The sequence below is a fragment of the Coregonus clupeaformis genome, chromosome 1 (assembly GCF_020615455.1).
Source record: "Coregonus clupeaformis isolate EN_2021a chromosome 1, ASM2061545v1, whole genome shotgun sequence".
Lineage (NCBI taxonomy): Eukaryota > Metazoa > Chordata > Actinopteri > Salmoniformes > Salmonidae > Coregonus > Coregonus clupeaformis.
Genome location: NC_059192.1, coordinates 78,975,111 through 78,998,874, shown reverse-complemented (window position 1 = coordinate 78,998,874; position 23,764 = coordinate 78,975,111). Strand labels below are relative to the sequence as shown.

The 23,764-nt window shown below is 44.8% G+C and overlaps 1 protein-coding gene across 1 annotated transcript in view; it reads left to right on the top strand.

The window, feature by feature from the left end:
• The window catches only part of LOC121574803 (semaphorin-4G), a 41,926-nt gene extending 22,076 nt beyond the window's left edge, over window positions 1–19,850 (top strand). Inside the window, exons 3-15 of the mRNA XM_041887391.2 lie at window positions 8,273–8,421; window positions 9,243–9,305; window positions 9,730–9,828; window positions 10,051–10,144; window positions 10,821–10,934; window positions 11,336–11,490; window positions 12,457–12,632; window positions 13,854–13,998; window positions 15,307–15,529; window positions 15,758–15,873; window positions 16,163–16,317; window positions 16,626–16,687; window positions 17,176–19,850. Of these exons, the coding sequence (XP_041743325.2) occupies window positions 8,273–8,421; window positions 9,243–9,305; window positions 9,730–9,828; window positions 10,051–10,144; window positions 10,821–10,934; window positions 11,336–11,490; window positions 12,457–12,632; window positions 13,854–13,998; window positions 15,307–15,529; window positions 15,758–15,873; window positions 16,163–16,317; window positions 16,626–16,687; window positions 17,176–18,290 (2,666 nt within the window). The 3' untranslated portion in view covers window positions 18,291–19,850. The remainder of the gene's footprint in view (window positions 1–8,272; window positions 8,422–9,242; window positions 9,306–9,729; window positions 9,829–10,050; window positions 10,145–10,820; window positions 10,935–11,335; window positions 11,491–12,456; window positions 12,633–13,853; window positions 13,999–15,306; window positions 15,530–15,757; window positions 15,874–16,162; window positions 16,318–16,625; window positions 16,688–17,175) is intronic.
• Window positions 19,851–23,764: the final 3,914 nt, after the last annotated feature.

Genomic DNA, 23,764 nt, shown 5'->3' with positions numbered 1-23,764 from the left:
GAATGGGATAAATCCACAGCCTAAGGGACAGATTAATTCTGACCCTTAGTAACCCCTGATCCCCAGTGACCTTTGGATCCTCTCTCTCAATCTATGACACACTGGGATTGTTCCCTCAAGGTAATCTTGTTGTTCCTCTTAGGTGTGTGTGTGTTCATGTGTTCATCTGTGCGTTCATGCATTTGTTCTATTGTGTGTGTGTGTGTGTGTGTGTGTGTGTGTGTGTGTGTGTGTGTGTGTGTGCGCATTTGTGCATGTATGTGTGTGTTTTCTTTTCCTTCATACTCTCACCTGCCTTAGTGAGGGAAAATGCTAGGATTACAATGACTGGTCTCTGCCTGGGGCCTCCAAATCACTAAGTCCTCCCCTGAACTCAGGCATTGTCTTTGCAACACACATTGTCCCCGCTCTCAATGACAGGCTAATTGTGTGTGTAGTGCGTGTGTGTGAATGGCTTTGTCTTTCACAGTTCTGCTTACAGAAGATCTCACACGATTCCAGGGGAAAGAATACTATATTCTGGTAATACAATCATCCAGAAGGAATGTATTATGGAAGCTGTCCTTTGTGTCTGATTAATCTCAATGCTAGTCACTGGGAAGTACAAATCTGAAGAAAGATGGGATTACAAACCTAGTATAAGAAATTAAGCAGAGTAACTTGCCAGTTAGGCTGGTCTGAAGCCGAAAAGTAAAGTAAATTCACATGAGCATCACAAGACCTACAGTGCCTTGCAAAAGTATTCAGTCCCCCTTGGCGTTTTTCCTATTTTGTTGCATTACAACCTGTAATTTAAATGGATTTTTATTTGAATTTCATGTAATGGACATACACAAAATAGTCCAAATTGGTGAAGTGAAATTAAAAAAATTACTTGTTTCAAAGAATTCTAAGAAATATATAACGGAAAAGTGGTGTGTGCATATGTATTCATCCCCTTTGCTATGATCCCCTAAATAAGATAATAAAGTCCACCTGTGTGCAATCTAAGTGTCACATGATCTGTCACATGATCTCAGTATATATACACCTGTTCTGGAAGGCTGCAGAGTCTGCAACACCACTAAGCAAGAGGCACCACCAAGCAAGCGGCACCATGAAGACCAAGGAGCTCTCCAAACAGGTCAGGGACAAAGTTGTGGAGAAGTACAGATCAGGGTTGGATTATAAAATAATATCTGAAACTTTGAACATCCCACGGAGCACCATTAAATCCATTGTTAAAAAATTGAAAGAGAATGGCACCACAACAAACCTGCACCACAACAAACCTGCCAAGAGAGGGCCGCCCACCTAAACTCACGGACCAGGCAAGGAGGGCATTAATCAGAGAGGCAACAAAGAGACCAAAGATAACCCTGAACACAGCGGAGATTGGAGTATCTGTCCATAGGACCACTTTAAGCCGTACACTCCACAGAGCTGGGCTTTACGGATGAGTGGCCAGAAAAAATACATTGCTTAAAGAACAAAATAAGCAAACACATTTGGTGTTCGCCAAAAGGCATGTGGGAGACTCCCCAAACAAATGGAAGAAGTTAGTCTGGTCAGATGAGACTAAAATTTAGCTTTTTGGCCATCAAGGAAAACGCTATGTCTGGCACAAACCCAACACCTCTCATCACCCCGAGAACACCATCCCCACAGTGAAGCATGGTGGTGGCAGCATCATGCTGTGGGGATGTTTTTCATAGGCAGGGACTGGGAAACTGGTCAGAATTGAAGGAATGATGGATGGCGCTAAATACAGGGAAAGTCTTGAGGGAAACCTGTTTCAGTATTCCAGAGATTTGAGACTGGGACGGAGGTTCACCTTCCAGCAGGACAATGACCCTGAGCATACTGCTAAAGCAACACTCGAGTGGTTTAAGGGGAAACATTTAAATGTCTTGGAATGGCCTAGTCAAAGCCCAGACCTCAATCCAATTGAGAATCTGTGGTATGACTTAAAGATTGCTGTACACCAGCGGAACCCATCCAACTTGAAGGAGCTGGAGCAGTTTTGCCTGAGGTACTGAGCGCTCTGGAGCAGGTTTTCATCAAGGATCTCCCTGTACTTTGCTCCGTTCATCTTTCCCTCGATCCTGACTAGTCTCCCAGTCCCTGCCGCTGAAAACATCCCCACAGCATGATGCTGTCACCACTATGTTTCACCGTAGGGATGGTGCCAGGTTTCCTCCAGACGTGATGCTTGGCATTCAGGCCAAAGAGTTCAATCTTGGATTTATCAGACCGGAGAATCTTGTTTCTCATGGTCTGAGAGTCCTTTAGGTGCCTTTTGGCAAACTCCAACCAGGCTTTCATGAGCCTTTTACTGAGGAGTGGCATCCGTCTGGCAACTCTACCATAAAGGCCTGATTGGTGGAGTGCTGCAGAGATGGTTGTCCTTCTAGAAGGTTCTCCCATCTCCACAGAGGAACTCTGGAGCTCTGTCAGAGTGACCATCGGGTTCTTGGTCACCTCCCTGACCAAGGCCCTTCTCCCCCGACAGCTCAGTTTGGCCAGGCGACCAGCTCTAGGAAGAGTCTTGGTTGTAGAAACATCTCAAGGATGATCAATGGAAACAGGATGCACCTGAGCTTAATTTCGAGTCTCATAGCAAAGTGTCTGAATACTTATATAAATAAGGTGTGTATATATATTTATTTTATTTGCTGAAATTTCTTAAAACCAGTTTTTGCTTTGTCATTATAAGGTATTGTGTGTAGATTGATGATGATTTTTATTTATTTAATCCATTTTAGAATAAGGCTGTAACGTAACAAAATGTGGAAAAAGGGAATGGGTCTGAATACTTTCCGAATGCACTGTAAGCACAGGAGGTTGGTGAAACCTTAATTTGGGAGGACGGGCTAGTGGTAATGGCTGGAGCGGAATAGGTGGAATGGTATCAAACACATGGTTTCCATGTGTTTGATGCCATTCCATTTGCACCGTTCCAGCCATTAGTATGAGCCGTCCTCACCTCAGCAGCCTCCACTGCATATAAGGGTGGTTTTCCGGACACAGACTTAGCCTATTTCTAAACTAACTAACAGTAGAGATTGTCTCTTGGAAGTGCTTCTTAGTCCAGGGAAATCGGCCAATAGAGAGTCACTTGTTATTAATAAGGAGCTAGATAAGGAGCTACACAGTACACTTTTTTTTTTTTAAAGGAGTACCCTTTTTGGTTCCAGGTAGAACCCTTTCCACATAGGGTTCTACATGAAAGCCAAAAGGATTATACCTGGAACAAATGAGGGTTCTCCTATGGGGACAGCCGAAGAACCCTTTGGAACCCTTTTTCTTAGAGTGTACATTTATTGTTGATAATTATCTGCGACGTGTGTGACTGCTCAACCATGGCTGCAGATAAGAATCTTCTTAATACAACTTACAGAATATACCAGCTACTAGTACCTTCATGAGGTGGAGAAGTCAGACATTTCTTGTCCACAAGTCTTCTCTTTCCAGGAATCATGTTGATCTAGGATCAGATTCCCTCTGTCCATGTGATGTTATTTGTTGTGAACAAAAAGCTAAACTGATCCTAAAAGAATTGCCACACTGGGGGAACCTTTCCAGTTCAAAAAGGTTCCTTGAGGAACCCCTCTGAAAAGGGTATTTGAGGAATCCCTGTGTAAAGGTATTATTTGAACCTTTTTAGTAATATATTCTAGAGGTGGCAGCCTATCAGAAGATTGGAGGTGTTGCTTATTGGAGGCGTGGCTTTCAGATAGTTATTGTTGGCTGCAAATTGAAATGTTTCTTGAATATTTATGCATATTACATATTCTATAATGGTATTAATAATACTAACATTGCTGATTACATATAGTAATAAAGGGGTAACTATTCCAACTTTTTTTTTTTTTTTTTTTGCATAGGCTCTTGAAGAACTCGGTGTTTAACCTTAACATGTGATGACAATACAACAGAACAGATGACCCAGACTGACATTTACTCCCATGGGTGTCCTAAAAATATATATCTGAAAGCCACTTTCGTTTCGATTCATGACGTTCTGGCATGTCTGCCTACAGGCCATTTGTTGGGAGAGTAGTCTGTCTGAAGAGGACCCTCCCCAGAACACTTTTTTTTCCTTCCTTCCGTTTTGAATTTACCAAGACAGTCTGTCATGATTTCCACACCTTAGTCACTGCTGTTACCTGTGGGTCGGGTTTCCGAGACAAAGCCCAGCCTTTACAGTCTTTATCATTGAGTCTGTGCCCCTGGAACGTTTTTTTTTAGGACTATCATTTCCTCCACCAGGCTGTTTGTCTCCCTTCTTTCCGTAGGCCTAGGCTATTGGTACACTCAAGACAAAGTTGTTTTTAATTATTTAAGTTTGTCAGTGTCATTTCGTTATTTTTTGTGGTATTTAAAAATATTCTAAATGTCACCAGTCTTTAAAATGACGTCATAATTGCATGTAATGCGTTTAGAAAAGGCAAACATTTTCCTGGACCTCCTAAAATAATTGACCCCTGGGGCTGAGCCTCGAATGTGTGCTCTATTCAGAACGGTCATTTTAAATTAGTGAGTTAAATTAACAATTAAGTCGTGAGTTAAATTAACATATTAGGCTGCAGTGACTAGGCCTACTATTACCGAATGTAGGCTAGAGAGTCTGCGGGTCCGGACAAAGATAATTGCGGCGCGGCGGCATGTTTCATGCTGCGGTCGGGAGCGGGTAGTCTGACAGACAACTTTTTTTGTCCAGCAGATTATTTGGAAATGGTCTAATTTCTGTTTTGTATGCTGTAGCCTAGGCCAACCAATTGTATTAAAAGTACCGCATTATTCACACACCCTCATCATTGGCTTCATGTTCTGTAGCCTACCTCTCCTCGCCTAGTTGAGCATGCGAGATCAAGTGCGCCTGTATGTGTAATCTCAATGGAATAGAGTATGCTGCCTATAATCAATTGGCAGTTATCTTGCCAAGGAAATGTGCTTAAATATGATTAGGCTATAGTTTTACTATAGTGTCTGTAAATAAATGTTAGTCGAAAGAAGTGGAGGGCGCTCAACTAACCCCTTCAAATAAGTGGATTCGACTATTTCAGCCACACCCGTTGCTGACAGGTGTGTAAAATCGAGCACACATCCATGCAATCTCCATAGACAAACTAGTGGAAAGCCTTCGCAGAAGAGTGGAGGCTGTTATAGCAGCAAAGGGGGGACAAACTCCATATTAATGCCCATGATTTTGGAATGAGATGTTCGACGCGCACTTTTGATCATGTAGTGTATGTACATAAAGGCAGGGGTAAAGTGACTAGGCATCAGGATAGATAATAATAAGAGTAAAATAAAGAACATAGTAGCAGCAGCATATGGTGTGTGTGTGTGTGTGTGTTTATGTAGTGCATGTAGTATGTATGGGTTTGTGTGAGAGTGTCAGTGTAGTGTGTGTGTGTGTGTTTATGTAGTGCATGTAGCATGTATGGGTTTGTGTGAGAGTGTCAGTGTAGTGTGTGTGTGTGTTTGAAGGAGTGGGTAGAATCTTGTGAGTATGCATAGATTCAGTGCAAGATAGGGTCAATGCAGATAGTCTGGGTAACCATTTTATTAACTATTTAACAATCTTATGGCTTGGGGTTAGAAACTGTCTCGGAGCCTGTTGGTCCGAGAGCCGATCCTCCGGTACCGTTTGCTGGACAGTAGCAGAGTGAACAGTCTATGGCTTGGGTGGCTGAAGTCTTTGGTAATTTTTTGGGCCTTCCTCTCTTCATGACTGTGCGAGTGTTTGTGGACCATGTTAAGTCCTTAGTGATCAGGCCTACCACCGTCATGTCATCAGCAAACTTGATGATGGTGTTGGAGTCGTTGTGCGTGCCCACGCAATCGTGGGTGAACAGGAGTATAGGAGGGGACTAAGCACACACCCCTGAGGGGCCCCCGTGTTGAGGGTCAGCGTGGCAGAGGTGTTGTTGCCTACCCTCACCACCTGGGGCCGGCCCGTCAGGAAGTCCAGGATCCAGTTGCAAAATCCACTAGCCCCTAATTTGGGATTTTATCAGGCCAGGCCAGGCCAGGCTCTTCTCTGTCCTGGCACCCCAATGGTGGAACTAGCTTCCCCCTGAAGCTAGGACAGCAGAGTCCCTGCCCATCTTCCGAAAGCACCTGAATCCCTACCTTTTCAAAAAGTATCTTAAATAATCCCGCTCCTCACCTCGACCCTCACCCCCCAATTTTATTTTACTGAACCAACACTTTCACTTGACTCTCCTACCACATCTGATCAGCTGAGAGTGCTAATATCCTTTGGCATAGATCCTGTTCTCTCAGTTAGACCAGATGTTTTTTGTCACTGTTACTTCTATCATTTGAAAACAGTCAAATGTTTTATTATCAATGTTGTTTGTCCCTCAACTGCCAGTCATCCCAGTTTTCTGAGAACGTGTTATCACTAATCACACTGCTAATCTTGGCTTCACTTGGGGATTGCAGTGGTATGATTCCAACATATTTTGTTATAGGAAAAAATTATCATAATCTGCTCCAGTCTCCAGCAAAGTCATTTAAAATCATACCCAAACCATGTGCAGGCGAGTTGCCGCGCCCTGAACCCTGAACTCAAAGAAAACAAGCATTTGAAATGTTCTTGTTTTGCTCTGCTAATATAGAGTTAAAACATAGGCACAAAACCTGCCTTAAGAAACCGTTTTTTATTTACAGAACGGATTTTTTGGAGAGCCATGGTTTTAACATTTCAGTCCAGGGGAGGGTTTATTGTTTTTTATTTCAGTACAGGGGAAGGTCTTGTAATTTGTAATTGATAAAATGTTCAATATTTCCAAGTGTTTTAGAAATAGTTGCTTATTATTATATCTCTATGTCTTCCTGATGCCAACCCTAATCTCTGCTCAGCAGCACGATTCTCCGCTGAGTGCCATGACGGAAGATCAAATGCGCCTACAATTTAGGCCTAGTGTGGTTAGGTAACAGTGGTCTCAATCAAATTATCAATATCCTATAGGCTATAGGCCTACGAAGTGCATGCTCGGAGAAACACAGCACAAAGTTATATTTTTAACGTGTGTGTAGAGATCTTTTTGGCTTTCCAAGACACTCCTTTTGCATGTGGATATGTCTATTGATGCTGTGCCTACGATGGTTGCGTCATTGTTATGCTCATAATTTGTTTAAACTACATAGCAGCTGGCTTTCTGTAGCTTAGATATACAATAGGTTAGCAATAGAGGCAAGCGCTATGTTATGGTAGGCTGTAAGTAGATGTAGTGTCATGACTCAGGTTAAGCTTCATAATGTTCGCACACAGACACACACACACACACACACACTTGTACCCGCCTCTGTTTGGTCATTACTATATCATAGCCTCTCAACTGGAGAACTAATTAGAGCAGATGCTATACTGCTGAGTCGGCTTCACACACACCCACAGGCACACACACACAGTGAGCGGCAGAGCACAAACTGTGTCACTGGGGTGGACATGTAAGAGGGCACTTTAATAAATGATTATTTCCTCTATCTCCTCTTCCTTCTTAACCTTTCCTCTTTCCTCTCCCCTTCTCTCTCCCCTTCTCTCTCTCTCTCTCTCTCTCTCTCTCTCTCTCGCTCTCTCTCTCTCTCTCTCTCTCTCTCTCTCGCTCTCTCTCTCTCTCTCTCTCTCTCTCTCTCTCTTTCCTCTCTTTCCTCTCCCATTCTCTCTCTCTCTCTCTCGCTCTCTCTCTCTCTCTTTCCTCTCCCCTTCTCTCTCTCTCTCTCTTTCCTCTCCCCCTCTCTCTCTCTCTCTCTCTTTCCTCTCCCCTTCTCTCTCTCTCTCTCTCTTTCCTCTCCCATTCTCTCTCTCTCTCTCTCTCGCTCTCTCTCTCTCTCTTTCCTCTCCCCTTCTCTCTCTCTCTCTCTTTCCTCTCCCCTTCTCTCTCTCTCTCTCTTTCCTCTCCCCTTCTCTCTCTCTCTCTCTCTCTTTCCTCTCCCTTCTCTCTCTCTCTCTCTCTTTCCTCTCCCCTTCTCTCTCTCTCTCTCTCTCTCTCTCTCTCCTCTCTCTCTCTCTCTCTCTCTCTCTCTCTCTCTCTCTCTCTCTCTCTCTCTTTCTTTCCTCTCCCCTTCTCTCTCTCTCTCTTTCCTCTCCCCTTCTCTCTCTCTCTCTCTCCATCTTTCTCTATTTTCTTTCTCTCTCTCTCGCTCTCGCTCTCGCTCTCGCTCTCTCCTCTCCCCTTCTCTCTCTCTCTCTCTTTCCTCTCCCCTTCTCTCTCTCTATCTATCTCTCTCTCTCTTAACCCTCCTCTCATCCCTCCCCTCCTCTATCTCCCCCCAGGTCTGTTGGGCTGCAGGCGTTTCCAGACCTCAGTAGTGAACTACAGTACTCTGCTACTAGAGGAGGACAGGGGTCTTCTCTATGTGGGGGCCCGGGGGGCCGCATTCTCTCTCAACGCCACAGACATCTCAGACAGCACAGCTCGCACTGTAAGAGAGAGAGAGAGGGAGAGAGTGAGTGAGCGAGAGAGATTGTGTGTGCGATTTCAGGGAACTTACAGTAAAGAATTGTGGATCTTACCACTCCCACTATTTTCTACTAAACATCTCTATTGCAAGGTAAACATCCCCACCTTGAGTCAGTGGCTAGGTCCTAAATATCTCTTCTTCCTCCCAAAGTGTTCACTTGTTCAGTTTCCTTCAATGATTTGAAAGAAATTGCTGATATAAAAAATGTGGGTCATGCCTACACCAATCCAATGCTTTTTAGGTTTGTGGGAACTGGGAAGTAGTGAACAAGTGTACACTTCAGGAAAAATTAGATATTATTGGGACGCAGTGACTGTCGCTCCAAGAACATTAGCCTACTGTCTAGTTATTGTTAAGGGCACAAAATGATGTTCTGTCACTTAATCTAGCTACACTAGGACAGTAACTCAACACCCTGTTTCACATGACACCCTACCATAAAACTGTTGTAAACTTAGTTAGCCAAGAACCCTTGTTAATGTTCCACTAACTTAGTATAGATGCTCCACAAAGATCAATTAGTAGAAGTGTGTAAAGCAGAAACTGACTGGTGGTGATCATTTCTACAGATTAAACAGATCAAACTGTCATGAACAACACACTCTCTTCTTTATCTATCACCTGAACTGATCCTTTATTGTGTAACTTCTTTTTTTTAAACTCTCTCTCTCTCTCCCTCTCTCCCTTTCTCTCTCTGTCGCTCTCTCTGTTGCTCTCTCTCTCTCTCTCTCTCTCTCTCTCTCTCTCTCTCTCTCTCTCTCGCTCGCTCTTTCTCCTATCAGATTGAATGGGAAGCCTCGACTGAGCAAAAGCAGCAGTGTCTGAGCAAAGGGAAAGACAATAAGGTAGGTGTCTTCCTTTATTTCTTAATCTAACAGGTAGTGTGCATCTTCTCCATCCCTCCCTCCCTCTCTTTCTCTCTCTTATTCTCTGTGGTATGTTTCTTTCCTTTGCAGAGTGCTATCATCACGTCCTCCAGAGGTTTACTCTCTCTGTCTTTCTCTCTCCAGCTCTCTTCCTCGCCCTCTCTTTATCTCCCTCTCTCTCCTAGGGAGGTTTAAATCTACTCATCTCAATATATGTGGGATTTCTTTCTCTCCCTCTCTCATATATCATCCGTCATGAACAGTCTCTCTCTCTCTCTCTCTCTCTCTCTGATGTATTCTCTCTCTCTCTCTCTCTCTCTCTCTCTCTCTCTCTCTCTCTCTGATGTATTCTCTCTCTGTTGATGTATTCTCTCTCTCTTTGATTTATTCTCCCTCTCAACAGACAGAGTGTTATAACCACATCAGGTTGCTCCAAAGATTTAACTCGACTCATCTCTACATGTGTGGGACTTACGCCTTCAGACCTCTCTGTGCATACATAGTAAGGAACCTAAACATACTAAGTCATAGAATGAACATGCATAAAACATTTAATAATCATTTCTCAATGGGTTATTTGGTATTCTATCTAAGTAGAATAACTCCTTCAAGGTATTGTGTGGGTCGATTCTCTCCCCCTTCCACAGTAATTGACACAATATTGAATATGTTATGCTATACCACTGTGTCACTAGCCTCCCTAACCTCCTGTTCTCATGTGTAGGATGAGGAGAGGTTTAAAGTGTCATCTGAGTTTGAGGAGGGCAGAGAGAAGTGTCCATATGGACCTGCTACAGGCTACACTGGCCTCATCGTAGGTAAGACAACCATTCTTGGGCCTCCCAAATTGCGCAGCGGTCTAAGGCACTGCATCGCAGTGCTTGAGGCGTCCCTACAGACCTGGGTTCGATCCCAGACTGTGTCACACCCAGCCGTGACCGGGAGTCCCATAGGGCGGCGCACAATTGGCCCAGCGTCGTCCGGGTTAGGGGAGGGTTTTGCTGGGGGGACTTTACTTGGCTCATTGCGCTCTAGCGACTCCTTGTGGCGGGCAATGCACCTGCAGGCGGACTTCGGTCGTCAGTTGAACAGTGTTTCCTCCGGCACATTGGTGCAGCTGGCTTCCGGGTTAAGCGGGCGGGTGTTAAGAAGCGCAGTTTGGCGGGTCATGTTTCGGAGGACGCATGACTCGACCTTCGCCTCTCCCGAGCCCGTTGGGGAGTTGCAGCGATGAGACAAGATCGTGATTGGATCGCAATTGGATATCACGGAATTGGGGAGAAAAATGACAACCTTTCTTAGACCCTGTATACATGACTACTGTACATCCTTTATTGAGAAGTGTTCTGTCATCAAACATGAGATCACATTTTAGAAAATACTTTTTTGGGGGGGAATATTAGTCACAATTTTTATTTATGCTCAATGCTGATGGCGTACTTGTTCTTAAATGTAAACCTACCAATAACCATTGCTGTTCCTGTATTGGTCCAGACCAGCAGATGTACACAGCTTCTCAGTATGAGTTCCGGGGCTCTCCAGACATCCGACGTAACTCCCCCTCCCCCACGGTGAGGACAGAGGAGGCACCCACACGCTGGTTACATGGTGAGTACCCTGGGGCTAGAACAGTTCCTTACAAAGAACACACGCTGGTTACATGGGAAGTACCCTGGGGTTGGTGCAGATCCTTACAAAGAACACACGCTGGTTACATGGTAAATACCCTGGGGTTGGTGCAGATCCTCTCAAAGGACCTATACCTATGAGCCTCCTCCCTCCCTCCTGGTTCTTTGGCCGTTATGGTCCTTCTCAAAGATCTATTCAAATGCTTATTTTCATGCTCAAGTCACCAGGTCTTCAAATAACATTGCCTTCACTATAGCAGCACCTTCTGTTCTGCCTTTTATTCAAAAGGATAGGTTTCATTTGTATGAAAAGTTTTAGTGCATTTCTAAGTGAAGAGTTGGCATGTTTCACTACTCTGTGTGTGTTTCTGTGTTCCCCAGAGGCTGACTTTGTGGGCAGTGCCCTGGTGAGGGAGAGTGAGGGCAGTACCACTGGTGATGACGATAAAATCTACTACTTCTTTACTGAGAAGAGCCAGGAGCAGACACCATACTACAGCCACATTAGAGTGGCACGGGTTGGACGAGTCTGTAAGGTGAGGAGAGGTGTGAAGGGGTGAGGAGAGGGTGTGGGTTGGGAGGGAGGGTGAGAAGAGCCGGGAGTAGACACCATATTACAGCCAGGAGAGAGTGGTGAGGAGGGAGAAAGAGGTGAAGGAAAAGCGGGGTAGGGTGAGGCTGGATGGGGGGTGAGGGGCTGTGAACAGTGGGCACTGACTTACTGTACTAGGGATAGGACTTTTAGACAATGAACAAAATGTCAAAGTGAGATATGATTTGTTGAGGACAAGTGTCAAAGGATCTGATTTGATTAGCTTAGACCACCTGGTCACCACATCTGAGTATTTCTGCTGAATGGACAGTGTTTTCAGTGCTCCTGAAAAACCGCTTGCCCTCGACTTTAGTATAAAGCGAGAGTGTGTTTTGATGTCTACGTTGCCTCTGGCTTACCCTCTGAGCAGTGTGTGTGTGTATGTGTGTGTGCTTCTCAGCAGCAGATAACACTCGACTGCAGAGTGCACTTGATGTCTAGTGTGTATCACCCCTCTCAACAGGGTTGCCAATGGGCTATCATAGGGCAGTGCTGTTGCTAAGCACACATACAGACACAAACACACACTCACTCCCATGGCTATGTTCTCCATCTCGTGTCTTAGCTCCACAGAGCTGTAGATTGAAAAAGTAAACAACCTTGCAGATACGATAACCTCCCTTGACCCTCCTTTGTGCCCAAGAAAGGCATGTTCTCTGGACTTTGTTTAGGTTGTCCATATGTTGAGCACTAACCTTATTTCTCCTCCTCCCTCTTTTTCCATTCTCTTTCATCCTCATCTTCTCCCCTGTCCTCTCCTCGCTCCCCCTCATCTCCTCATCTCCCTCTTCCTCCCTCCCTCTCCCTCCATCCTCCTCTTCAACCTCCTCTCCTCTTCTCCCTCCTCCTTCCTCTCCTCTTTTCTACCCTCCTACTCTCCTCCCCCTCCCTCCTCCTCCCTCTCTCGTAGGGAGACAGAGGAGGTCTTTTGACCCTGCAGAAGAGGTGGACATCGTTCCTTAAGGCCAGACTGGTGTGTTCCCTGCCGGAATATGACTTCCACTTCAACATGTTGAGGAGTGTGTATACGCTGTCGGGACAAACACCTCACGACACACTCTTCTACGGCGTCTTCGGTCTCGAGTGGTGAGTAGTAGTAGAACTGTATCGATCCCAAGAAGGGATGGGAGCTGTAAGGAGAAGAGAGAAGAGACGCCGATACAAAGAGACAGGAGTTGGGTGTTTGCTGAGTCTAAGAGAAAATGTGTGAAAAATAGAGAGTGATAAAAACAGACAGGCAAGGAGAGAGAGAAGAGACCGGATGTGTTAGCTGTGTCAGATGGGAAGGTGTGACGAGAGAGAGAGAGATCAATTGTCTGTACTTATGACCTCTATGGTCAGGTTACACTTGGCAATGTCAATGATGGGTTGGCTGTGTGTGTGATAGAGGGAGGGCAATGCCCTCTGGCTGTCTGAATATCAGGTGATATAGTAGCTCAGCTCTGGTCACCAACTCTCCCTCTCTTTCTCTCTCTCCCTCTCTCTTTTTTCCATTCCCTTAAGAGGCCACATTCCTTCTTTTGTTTACCTCTTTCTCTTCTCTCCCACTCATACCTTCTCTTATCCTTCACGCCTACACTCTTCTCATTCTCCCTCTCACTCTCTCTCTGTTCGTCTCACTCCCTTTTTTACTTGTCAAAGGAGACGTAGAGCTTCTCTTGATTAGCTTTGAACATTTCTCTTTGTCACCATGCCCACTGCTCTCTCCCTCCTTCTCTCTCTATTTCTCTTTTCATCTCCGCTACGTCAGTCTCTGATCTATTTTAGCTGTCGCTGTAGTAACATCTAAGGTTTACTGCTGGTGTTCTGGCGGACGTGTGCGCGTGCACGTGTGTGTGTGTGTGTGTGACCCAGGTCAATGAACAGATCCATTGGGAGAGAGAGGTGTTTATACTGTATCAGTGTGTGACGTGTCCTCTCTGAGTGCTGTAGTGTTTACAGACCATGTCCCTGGAGACAGCACTGTTTGTATTAGGAACCTAGCTATGAGCTCTCCTGGATTGGAATAGTCACTTGTACCTCTTCACCAGACCTGGGTCCAAATAGTATTAGTTTTCTCTCCAATATTTTTGGTATTCTTAATTTAGTGACTTCATTTATCTTGTCCAGCCTAATGGAACCAATGGAATAGATGGAAAAAGTGCAAACCCCACATGGAATAGTCCCAAACCCCATTTCTTTATGTGGGATATCAAAAACTGTTTAGGGCAGTGTAACTGTTGATCATATCAACTCAACGTCTTCGTATGTTACGGTAACCTTAAAACTGTTTGTGTTTGTGTGTGTGTGTGTGTGTGTGTACTATAGGAAGAACGTGAAGGCATCGGCAGTGTGCCGGTTTTCTCTGTCTGAGCTCCAGCAGGTCTTTGACGGGCCATACATAGAGAACCAGGACTCTGGAGCCAAGTGGAGCGAGTACACTGGCAAGGTCCCTGACCCACGACCTGGATCAGTGAGTGTCACACACACAAACACACACACACACACTACGTATTTTGCTGTCCAAGCAGACTTCTATATAACAGGCCCAGTCAGGTCTTCTGAGTTGGTGATCTAAAGTTTCCCCTAATCTCTTTATCTCCTCTTTCCCCAGCATCCCAACATCCAGTATACTGAGTCTAAATACTTAAATGAAGAACTGAGGGGAGGGAGAGGGGGAGATATTGAGATGGTAAAGGGTGGGGAGAGAGAGAAGGGCGAGGGAGATTGGGGAGAGAGGGGTTTATAAAAACAGAGTGATAAACAGAGAGAGAGGAGGAGAAACCGGGAAGGAGAGAGAGGAAATATGGAAAAAGTGAACATAGAACTGAGTGGCAGATTCTTGGATGAGGATCAAACGGAAGGAGCTTATGGCATTGAAAGCCATTTCCATGGTGATTATTGCTGGGCCGAGACTCTGCGACAGATATGATTATTACTTATTATGGGCTCCAAAGCCATGACATCATTAACGAGACGAGACGTGATCTACAGTAGTGTCGTTTCAACACTGAAAAGCTTAATTTCCACTCTCCGGGTCTAGCTGTGAAATGGGGTAGAGGAAGTAATGGTTCTGGGTTTTAACTGTATTGGCAGTGTCAAAGCCTCTTAGCAGAGTTGGCAATGACATCTTACAGAGGACAAAGTCAGATAAGTTGTTTCCTTAGTCAGGTGGAGAGAAATAAGCAGCTTACACGGATGCACACACTGATTTTTCAGCTCATAGTGGCCTATAGGCCACAGGAGGCTGCTGAGCAGAGGACGGCTCATAATAATGGCTGGAATGGAGTAAATGGAATGGTATCAAACACATGGAAACCATGGAAACCACGTGTTTGATGAGTTAGATTACCATTCCATTTATTCCAATCCAGCCATTACTATGAGCTGTCCTCCCCAATTAAGGTGCCATCAACCTCTTTTGAAATTGGCCTATTATGAACTATAAACTCAGAGGTCTTGCCTTGTATACTATAAACTTTCAATTCACAAGGCTATACTGTAAGGGAGGGCTATATCCTCCACTCATCTCTCACCATCCATCCATCCCTCCGTTAATTTATTCATCCATCCATCCATCCCTTTTCCCATGTATAACAGACCATTTGAGAGCCAGAGGCATCAACTCCACCTCTTTCTCTCCTCTATCCCTCTCTCTTCTGTATTTATTTTCTTCATCTCTCTCTCCTTCCCTCTCTCCAGTGTATAACCGACTAGTTGAGATCTAGAAGTGTCAACTCCTTCCTCTCATCCCTCTCCTCCCCTCTTCCCTCGTCTACAGTGTATAACAGACCAGTTGAGATCCAGAGGTATCAACTTCTCCACCTCCCTGCCAGACGACGTGTTGAACTTTGTGAGGAGACACCCTCTGATGTCCCAGCAGGTCATGTCTACAGAACAGCGCCCCCTGTTGTTCAGGAGAACCACGGACTACACCCAGCTGGCGGCTCACAGGGTGGAGGGGCTGGACGGGCAGAACTACCATGTACTGTTCATGGGCACAGGTTCGTGGGGGGGGGGGTTATGGGGGTAAGGGATGTCAGGGTGTGCATGCGTGCATGTGTTATGCTGTGTGTTTGCATACATGTGATTAGTTTGTGTGGCACTAGGCAGTCAATTATTGCGATCACCAATCATCCCAGTAAAGGAATGGAACAGACTTCAAACCACATGTTCAGTACATCCCATTGTATGTGTGTGTGTTGTGACCCTGTCTCTGTCTCCTGTTTCAGACGATGGCTGGCTGCACAGAGCTGTAGAGGTCAAGGGTCATCTACACATCATAGAGGAGCTACAGCTGTTTGACCAACCACAGCCTGTGGATAGCCTGGTCATCTCACACGCACAGGTATACACTCACAAATGGACGTGCAGGCACATACACATGCACGCAGGAACACACACACACAGATGCACATTGGTAGTATTATGTTTTTTGTTTGTTTTGTTTATTGTTCTTCTAACTGAAGGACAGCTAACCCAGATCCACTGGGTATGCAGGCTTTTGCTCTAGCCTATTTTCAATAACACAGGCCTCAACATATCTCCCTCCCTCCCCTCTCCTCCCTCCCTCCCTCCCTCCCTCCCTCCCTCCCTCCCTCCCTCCCTCCCTCTCTCCTTCTCTCTCTCCCCTCTAGATGAGTGTGTATGTAGGTTCTCCCTCTGGCGTAGTCCAGCTGCCTCTCTCCACCTGTAGCAGGTACACCTCCTGTTACGACTGTGTCTTCTCCCGGGACCCTTACTGTGGCTGGGATGGACAGGACTGTGTGGACATCACAGCACAGACTGACAGGTGTGTGTGTGTTTGTGTGTGTGTGTGTGTATCATCACGTAACTGTCAGGTGATGGGGTGGAGTAATACCATTCTAGCTGGTGCCCTTGTGTCTGTCTGTGTGTTTGATTTTGACTTATCTTATCTTCTATATATCTCTGTCTGTGTTGAAATCTCTGCAATGCATTCACAACTGTTGCATAATGCTGATGTTTGTTGTTGACTGTGCTGGTGAACGTGACATGAATAGTTGTGTGTGTGTGTGTGCACTTGATAACAGGCTAACAGTCTCTCCTCCTCTCCTCTCTCCTCCTCTCCTCTCACCTTAGGTCTAACCTGAGTCAGGACGTCCTGTATGGGAACAGAGGATGTGACAGCAACACAGCAGATGGTACGCAGACACACACAGACAGGCCTTATATGACCATACTTAGTTGTATTGTAGTACAGATTTATTTTCTCTGGAAAGTTGAGGGATTAACAGAAATGATAAGAGTTGTATTAATATTTGAAAGTTGATTATGCATACTTCTCTGCAGCACCCTCATTTCCATAGCATCTCTAATCATATTTTTGATGCACTTTACATACTAAGAAGTTAGAAAATACTATGCAATTCAGGATTTGAGATCCTCAAGCTTTTCTGATTACAATGCAATTATTTTCATATGGGAGAATGTAACATATTGGATTCTTTATGCATCAGTGATTTAAGAGTAATATATGCAGTCTGATAAGTTGTATAGAAGTTGCATTTAACTCCCAAACACATAGTACAATGGCCATGGGCCTTTTAGAGTCTATTCTGAGATCCATAACAGTATATCAGTCTTATTGTGAGAGGATACCCAGGTTTTATGTGTGTTGCCATTCATTCAGAGCTGGTCCAGCACCGGAACCGGTCTGTGATGGTGGGAGATGACGTGCTGCTCCAGTGTGAACTCAGCTCAAACCTGGCAACCCCAGTGTGGACTCTGGATGGGTCAGAGCTGCAAGGCTACGGCCTGGACTCCGGCTTCAGAGTGGGAAACGATGGCCTCCTGGTCATTGAGTCCCGACCTGAGCAGAGCGGCGAGTACACCTGCCATGCCCTCGAGAACGGCGTCCGGGTCGCCGTGGTTACGTACTCTGTGACAGTTCGTTTAGACATGCCCCAACACCCTCCCCCGACCGTGGACCCCATCCAGGAAGACTCCTCCTACTACACCCCCTGGGACTCTGACTCTTCCACCCTTCACCCCCCTCCTCCATCCACCGCACCCCCCTCCTCAGAGAGGCCCCTGCTACCCCCTCCCCCGGCCCCTCTCCCCCCCACCTCGGAGCTGCTCTCCCCCAGGAGCATGGAGGCTATGTACCTGTCCATGATCACCATCCTGGGGGGTCTGTGTCTGGTTCTCACCGTGGTCCTCTTCTACATGGGCTTCTGTCTTCAGGCCGGCCGCAGGGGGAAGTACTCTCTCCGTGCTGCCGCCGCCGCCGCCGCCGCCTCTGCCAATCACACGGACAGGAAGAAAAAACACAGGAAGCAGCAGAAGAAACGCCACAGTAGCTCTGCCCACCTAGAGCTCAAGACCATCTCCAGCCACTGTAACGGGAATGGGATCTGTAATGGTAACGCCGTCTCCAAACAACCGGAGGACGGCGATGCACACGAAGGGGGCTTCCTCCAGATCGTCCCTGGGGAGGGCCAGTCATCCCCCAACAAGGACCCCCCTCCCCCTGCCCCTCCTCTTCCCCCGCCCCCTCAGACCCCCCACACCCCCCTCAACCAATCAGAGTGTGACTTGCAAGACTTCCCCAGCCCCAACGGCCTATCAGCGACGTTACCCAGCGTCTTGCGGAGGATGCACGGGAACAGCTACGTGTTGTTAAGACAGAGTGATGCAGACAGCAGCTCTCCTCTCTGCTACTCCTTCACTGAGGAACTCAACAGGATCCTGGAGAAGAGGAAGCACACGCAGCTGCTGCCCAAACCGGACGAGAGCTCTGTGTAGTAGAGGGAATCTGTGTCTGGGAGGTAGCGCCCCCTGTGGTGGGTGGACTGAACTGGGACATTAATATAGGCCATTTAGCAGATCCAAAGCGACTTACATCAGTGAGTACATACATTTTGTATGGATGGCCCAAGTGGCAATTGAACCCATGACCCTGTCATTACATGCTGAAGGGCCTGTTGTAAGGCTCTGACTTTATCTCCTTCTCCACGTCAAGAACAGCAATACTCATTGAGAGGAACTTGAGAAACTGGCCCCATTTGTGGATGACCTATGCTGCTCACAGAGTAAATGGGCTCTAGTCAAGTCTAGCCTGAACTGAATTATGAGAGAGGGAGATAGCCTGCCATTTGTCCTGCTTAAAGGCCCAGTGCAGTCAAAATGCAGTTTTTCCTGTGTTTTGTATGATATTGTACAACTGTTGATGAAACTAACACTGTAAAAGTGTGACATTTTTTTATCAGTGTTATTTCCTGATATTTTCTGGTTGAAATACAGTCGTCTACACAGGAACTTCTAATCAGCCTGTTTGCATGGGCGGGAGTTTCGGCTTGCCTGGTGACATCACCAGGGCGGTAAATTGGTTAATAGACCAATAACAAAGAGAGTTTCTATCCTCTTTGCCAATAACACAATTCTTGCTTAAAAAATTGTTATTTGCTAAATAGCTATTTTTGTCAATTCTAAGGAAGGGTACTTCATTGTTACCCAGAAATGATTTGATATTGATATACGTTTTTGCACCACTGAAAAGGGACACACATCTAATGAGTCTCTTGCAGGTGTGTTGGAATAACAACTGTGTTTCAAAAGAGGACATTTCTGCACAATATTCAACTTTCCTAGGAGCTATCCTTTTATCGCTATCCCCTGTTTGACACCCAAAGCCATGGGTTACAGTGAGGACTATCATAAGATAAGCCTGCCTAGGAGAGACAGAGAGAACCTACCTCATCTCCGCGAAACTTACAGGCTAGATCTAACCAAGCTCAAGTCAATATGGCTCAGTCTGGATCAATAAAAGACTACTGGAAGGGGTGATTCAGGGAGCAGGCCTCAGATCTCAGCCCCAGAGTAAGGTTCCTCGCTGGGCAGGACGCGAGTGGCAGGGTCCCTGTGAAGTCTCATCACAGACAATGGTAACAAGGAGGAAGAGGAGGAGGAATAAGAGGCTCATGGGAATATGAATTGTTGTGAATTGTGACAATGATCTTGACTTGGCTTGTGTCTTAAAATGGAGGCAGATGTCCAAAGAAGGGACAAGATGTGTTTTAAAATGGTGTGCTCTACACCTTTATAGCAGGTTTCATATAGAACATTGAGGGGGAAAATGTATTTGTTTTTATTCTTAGAAGTTCTCATTGTAAATTATCTTAATATTGATTACAATGGTAACACAAACTGTAATAACCAAATTCAAGTATTATTATTAACATATAGCAACTCTTAACCCAAGACCGAGAGAGTAATCCAATGAAAAGATCCTTTGAACATTATATTTGTGATGGGAAATTTGACTGTATTAACAGTTTTGATGCACTTTAAATGCCATTTGCTTCAGACGTTCCCTGGTTATTATGTACTCAAATCAATGGATACTACAAGCACATCAGGACTATGAGAGATTCAACATCATCACACCATGTCAAGAGACAACATCATCAACTGAGTTGGAGCTAATGGATTATCAGTACCCCTATGCTACTGACTCTCTCTCTCCTAACCAACTCCAACTAATGGGTCTGAACTAGGGTTGCCAAAATTCCCGGATCTGAACTCTACCACGACATCACAGCTCACACACAGAGGATCAGACATCACTTCTGGTTCATGGCCATAACAACCCGTAGGCTACACCTGAGGTAAGCAGACTGAGTTTTGCTTTCTGATAGTTTGTTGGTTATACAGACAGACACAGACAGACAGACAGACAGACAGACAGACAGACAGACAGACAGACAGACAGACAGACAGACAGACAGACAGACAGACAGACAGACAGACAGACAGACAGACAGACAGACAGACAGAGCAATACAGGCACTCTGCCAGCTAGCTGCTTAAACCAGTGTTTCCCAACCCTGGTCCTCGAGAACCCCCAACAGTACACATTTTTATTATAACCCTGGACAAGCACACCTGATTCAACTTGTCAACTAATCATCAAGCTGATGAGGTGTGTTTATCCAGGGCTACAACAAAAATGTGTATTGTTGGGGGTACTGGAGGACCAGGGTTGGGAAACACTGGCTTACAAAATGATATACAGTTACACAGACAAATTGCAATCTCCCAGAAAAGCACAGGTGTTAAATGGAAGAGCAGTATAGGCCTACTAAGAGAGAGGGAACTAAGTTGAGAACAAAGTGGGATTGGTTATATTGATTTGACTAGATATTTGCAGCCTGTGTTACAGCAAAACTGATATTGTGGCCAGATAGTGACGTCCAGGGGACTCTGCTCTAGTCCGTTCTCCTCTTTTCCTCTTTTATTTTAGGGTTGGTTGGGAGGAATACAGAGCGTAGAGTAGAGAGGGTAGATTTTAGTGAAACAGAGTAAAAAGGTCAAGAGGCTGCACGTAAAGGAAGCGGAGATGAGATGAAACTGTTCACCATTCTCTGAATCGGATGCTCTCTCTCCATTTCTCGCAGTCTCAATCTCCACTTGCAGTCTTTTCTCTTTTTCACCATCTCCTTTCACACTTTCTCTCATTTTCACTCAATACACATTTTTCTTTATTTTTTTCCCCTCATCTTGTCCTTTCTCCTTTGCTTTCTCTTCCTCTAATCTATTTTCTCCATGTCACCACTGATCTCCAGAGTTCTGTCTCTCCTCTGTGAGACGCAGTAGTTAATTGGAGCAGGTGACCCTGGCAAGAGCTCCTGACCTCTCTGTAGAGAGATTGAAGAGAGAAAGAGAGTGGTAGAGGGGGAGAGAGAGTTCCACCAGAGATTTCCTGATTAGATTTATTTCAGATGCTTTCCTGAAAATGGAAAGTAGCACACGCATGCAGACACACGCACTCTCTCTCGCTCACTCACTCACTCACTCAACTCACTCACTCACTCACATGCGCACACACACCACGTATGATTGAATCTAACAAGCCAGGACAGGTCTGTAATGTGAGTGTGATGTGGGCTGGAGAAGCAGTGAATTGAATGCTGCAGTAAATTCTAAAAGGCTATAGTTGGTTGGAGACCAAACCTCACATGACCATGGCATTGATGGAGGAGATGAAAGAGAGGAAAGAAAGAGAGACAAACCAACACAAGCCATTAGAGAAGCCTTCATTAAGCCCTATTCAGCTAGTCTCTAAATATACCCAGGAGTGATGAGACAAGGTGACAGTTATTTATTTAGTTAGGTAAGTAAACTATACTCCCAAAGGGATCATTTGAAATCAAGGTTTGGGATCTACAAATGACGTGTGGATACGTTTGAAGAGCTACGGCCCGCTTCATACACACAGGGACAACTGTGATGCTATCTATAGCACTTTGCTAGCTTTCATCTATGTTAGTTTTCTTACCTTTTTCATCTCTTTATGCAAGTTATTTTTGTTTCTCGTGGCTACTGCCCACTGGGCACACCATATAATTTCAACGTGGATAATTGGGTAATATTTGGTTGACGTTGATCAATGAGATTAGAACCCACTCAAAAAAACTGCCAAAAGTTAGTTGAATTTCCAATGTGTTATCACTATGCTTTCAACCATCTAAAAGAACAAACCAAATTCCAATGGAAAAACAATGTCAGATTTTTGGTTTAGTTGTCACCCAAATGTCTGTCGCTGCGCTTTCAACCATTTAAAAGCACAGCAAAGATCAAATGGGAATAACAATGTCAGATCTTTTGTTTATTTATGCAATAGATTAATGTGTTATCACTGTGCTTCATTTTATAGCAGAACCAAATGACCTGGATTGCAGGTGAGATTACATTAAAAGTACATGGTGCAAGTGATCAATGCTGTTAGAGATTCTGCACAGATTATTATAGCAATTGTTAAGATCTCCACAGACTTGCGATGACATACAACGCCTTGCAAAAGTATTCATCCCCCTTGGCGTTTTTCCTATTTTGTTGCATTACAACCTGTAATTTAAATGGAATTTTATTTGGATTTCATGTAATGGATATACACAAAATAGCCCAAATTGGTGAAGTGGAATGAAAAAAATAACTTGTTTCAAGAAATTCTAAAAAATAAATAACGGAAAAGTGGTGCGTGCATATGTATTCACCCCCTTTGCTATGAAGCCCTAAATAAGATCTGGTGCAGCCAATTACCTTCAGAAGTCACATAATTAGTTAAATAAAGTCCACCTGTGTGCAATCTAAGTGTCACATGATCTGTCACACGATCTCAGTATATATACACCTGTTCTGAAAGGCCCCAGAGTCTGCAACACCACTAAGCAAGAGGCACCACCAAGCAAGTGGCACCATGAAGACCAAGGAGCTCTCCAAACAGGTCAGGGACAAAGTTGTGGAGAAGTACAGATCAGGGTTGGGTTATAAAAAAATATCTGAAACTTTGAACATCCCACGGAGCACCATTAAATCCATTATTAAAAAATGGAAAGAATATGGCACCACAACAAACCACAGCGGAGATTGGAGTATCTGTCCATAGGACCACTTTAAGCCGTACACGCCACAGAGCTGGGTTTTATGGAAGAGTGGCCAGAAAAAAGCCATTGCTTAAAGAAAACAATAAGCAAACACGTTTGGTGTTCGCCAAAAGGCATGTGGGAGACTCCCTAAACATATGGAAGAAGGTACTCTGGTCAGATGAGACTAAAATTGAGCTTTTTGGCCATCAAGCAAAACGCTATGTCTGGCGCAAACCCAACACCTCTCATCACCCCGAGAACACCATCCCCACAGTGAAGCATGGTGGTGGCAGCATCATGCTGTGGGGATGTTTTTCCATCAGCAGGGACTGGGAAACTGGTCAGAATTGAATGAATGATGAATGGCGCTAAATACAGGGAAATTCTTGAGGGAAACCTGTTTCAGTCTTCAAGAGATTTGAGACTGGGATAGTTATGCACGCTCAAGTTTTCTGTTTTTTTGTCTTATTTCTTGTTTTTTTCACAATAAAAAATATTTTGCATCTTCAAAGTGGTAGGCATGTTGTGTAAATCAAATAATACAAACCCCTAAAAAAATCAATTTTAATTAAAGGTTGTAAGACAACAAAATAGGAAAAATGCAAAGGGGATTGAATACTTTCGCAAGCCACTGTAGCCTACTAACTTGTTGACAAGTTAACAAATAATATGTTGGATTCACGTCTCCAACTCAACCAAAAAGAATAGTTAAAGAATGGAATTAAGCCAGTGGCTCAGATGGAACTATCCAAGCGGTAGATACATCTCCTTTAAATGGTGATATTTTGTTGCATTGTCAACCAAACACAATCCAATATTACTTGTGTTATAAAGTAATTTGAAGTAATTTCC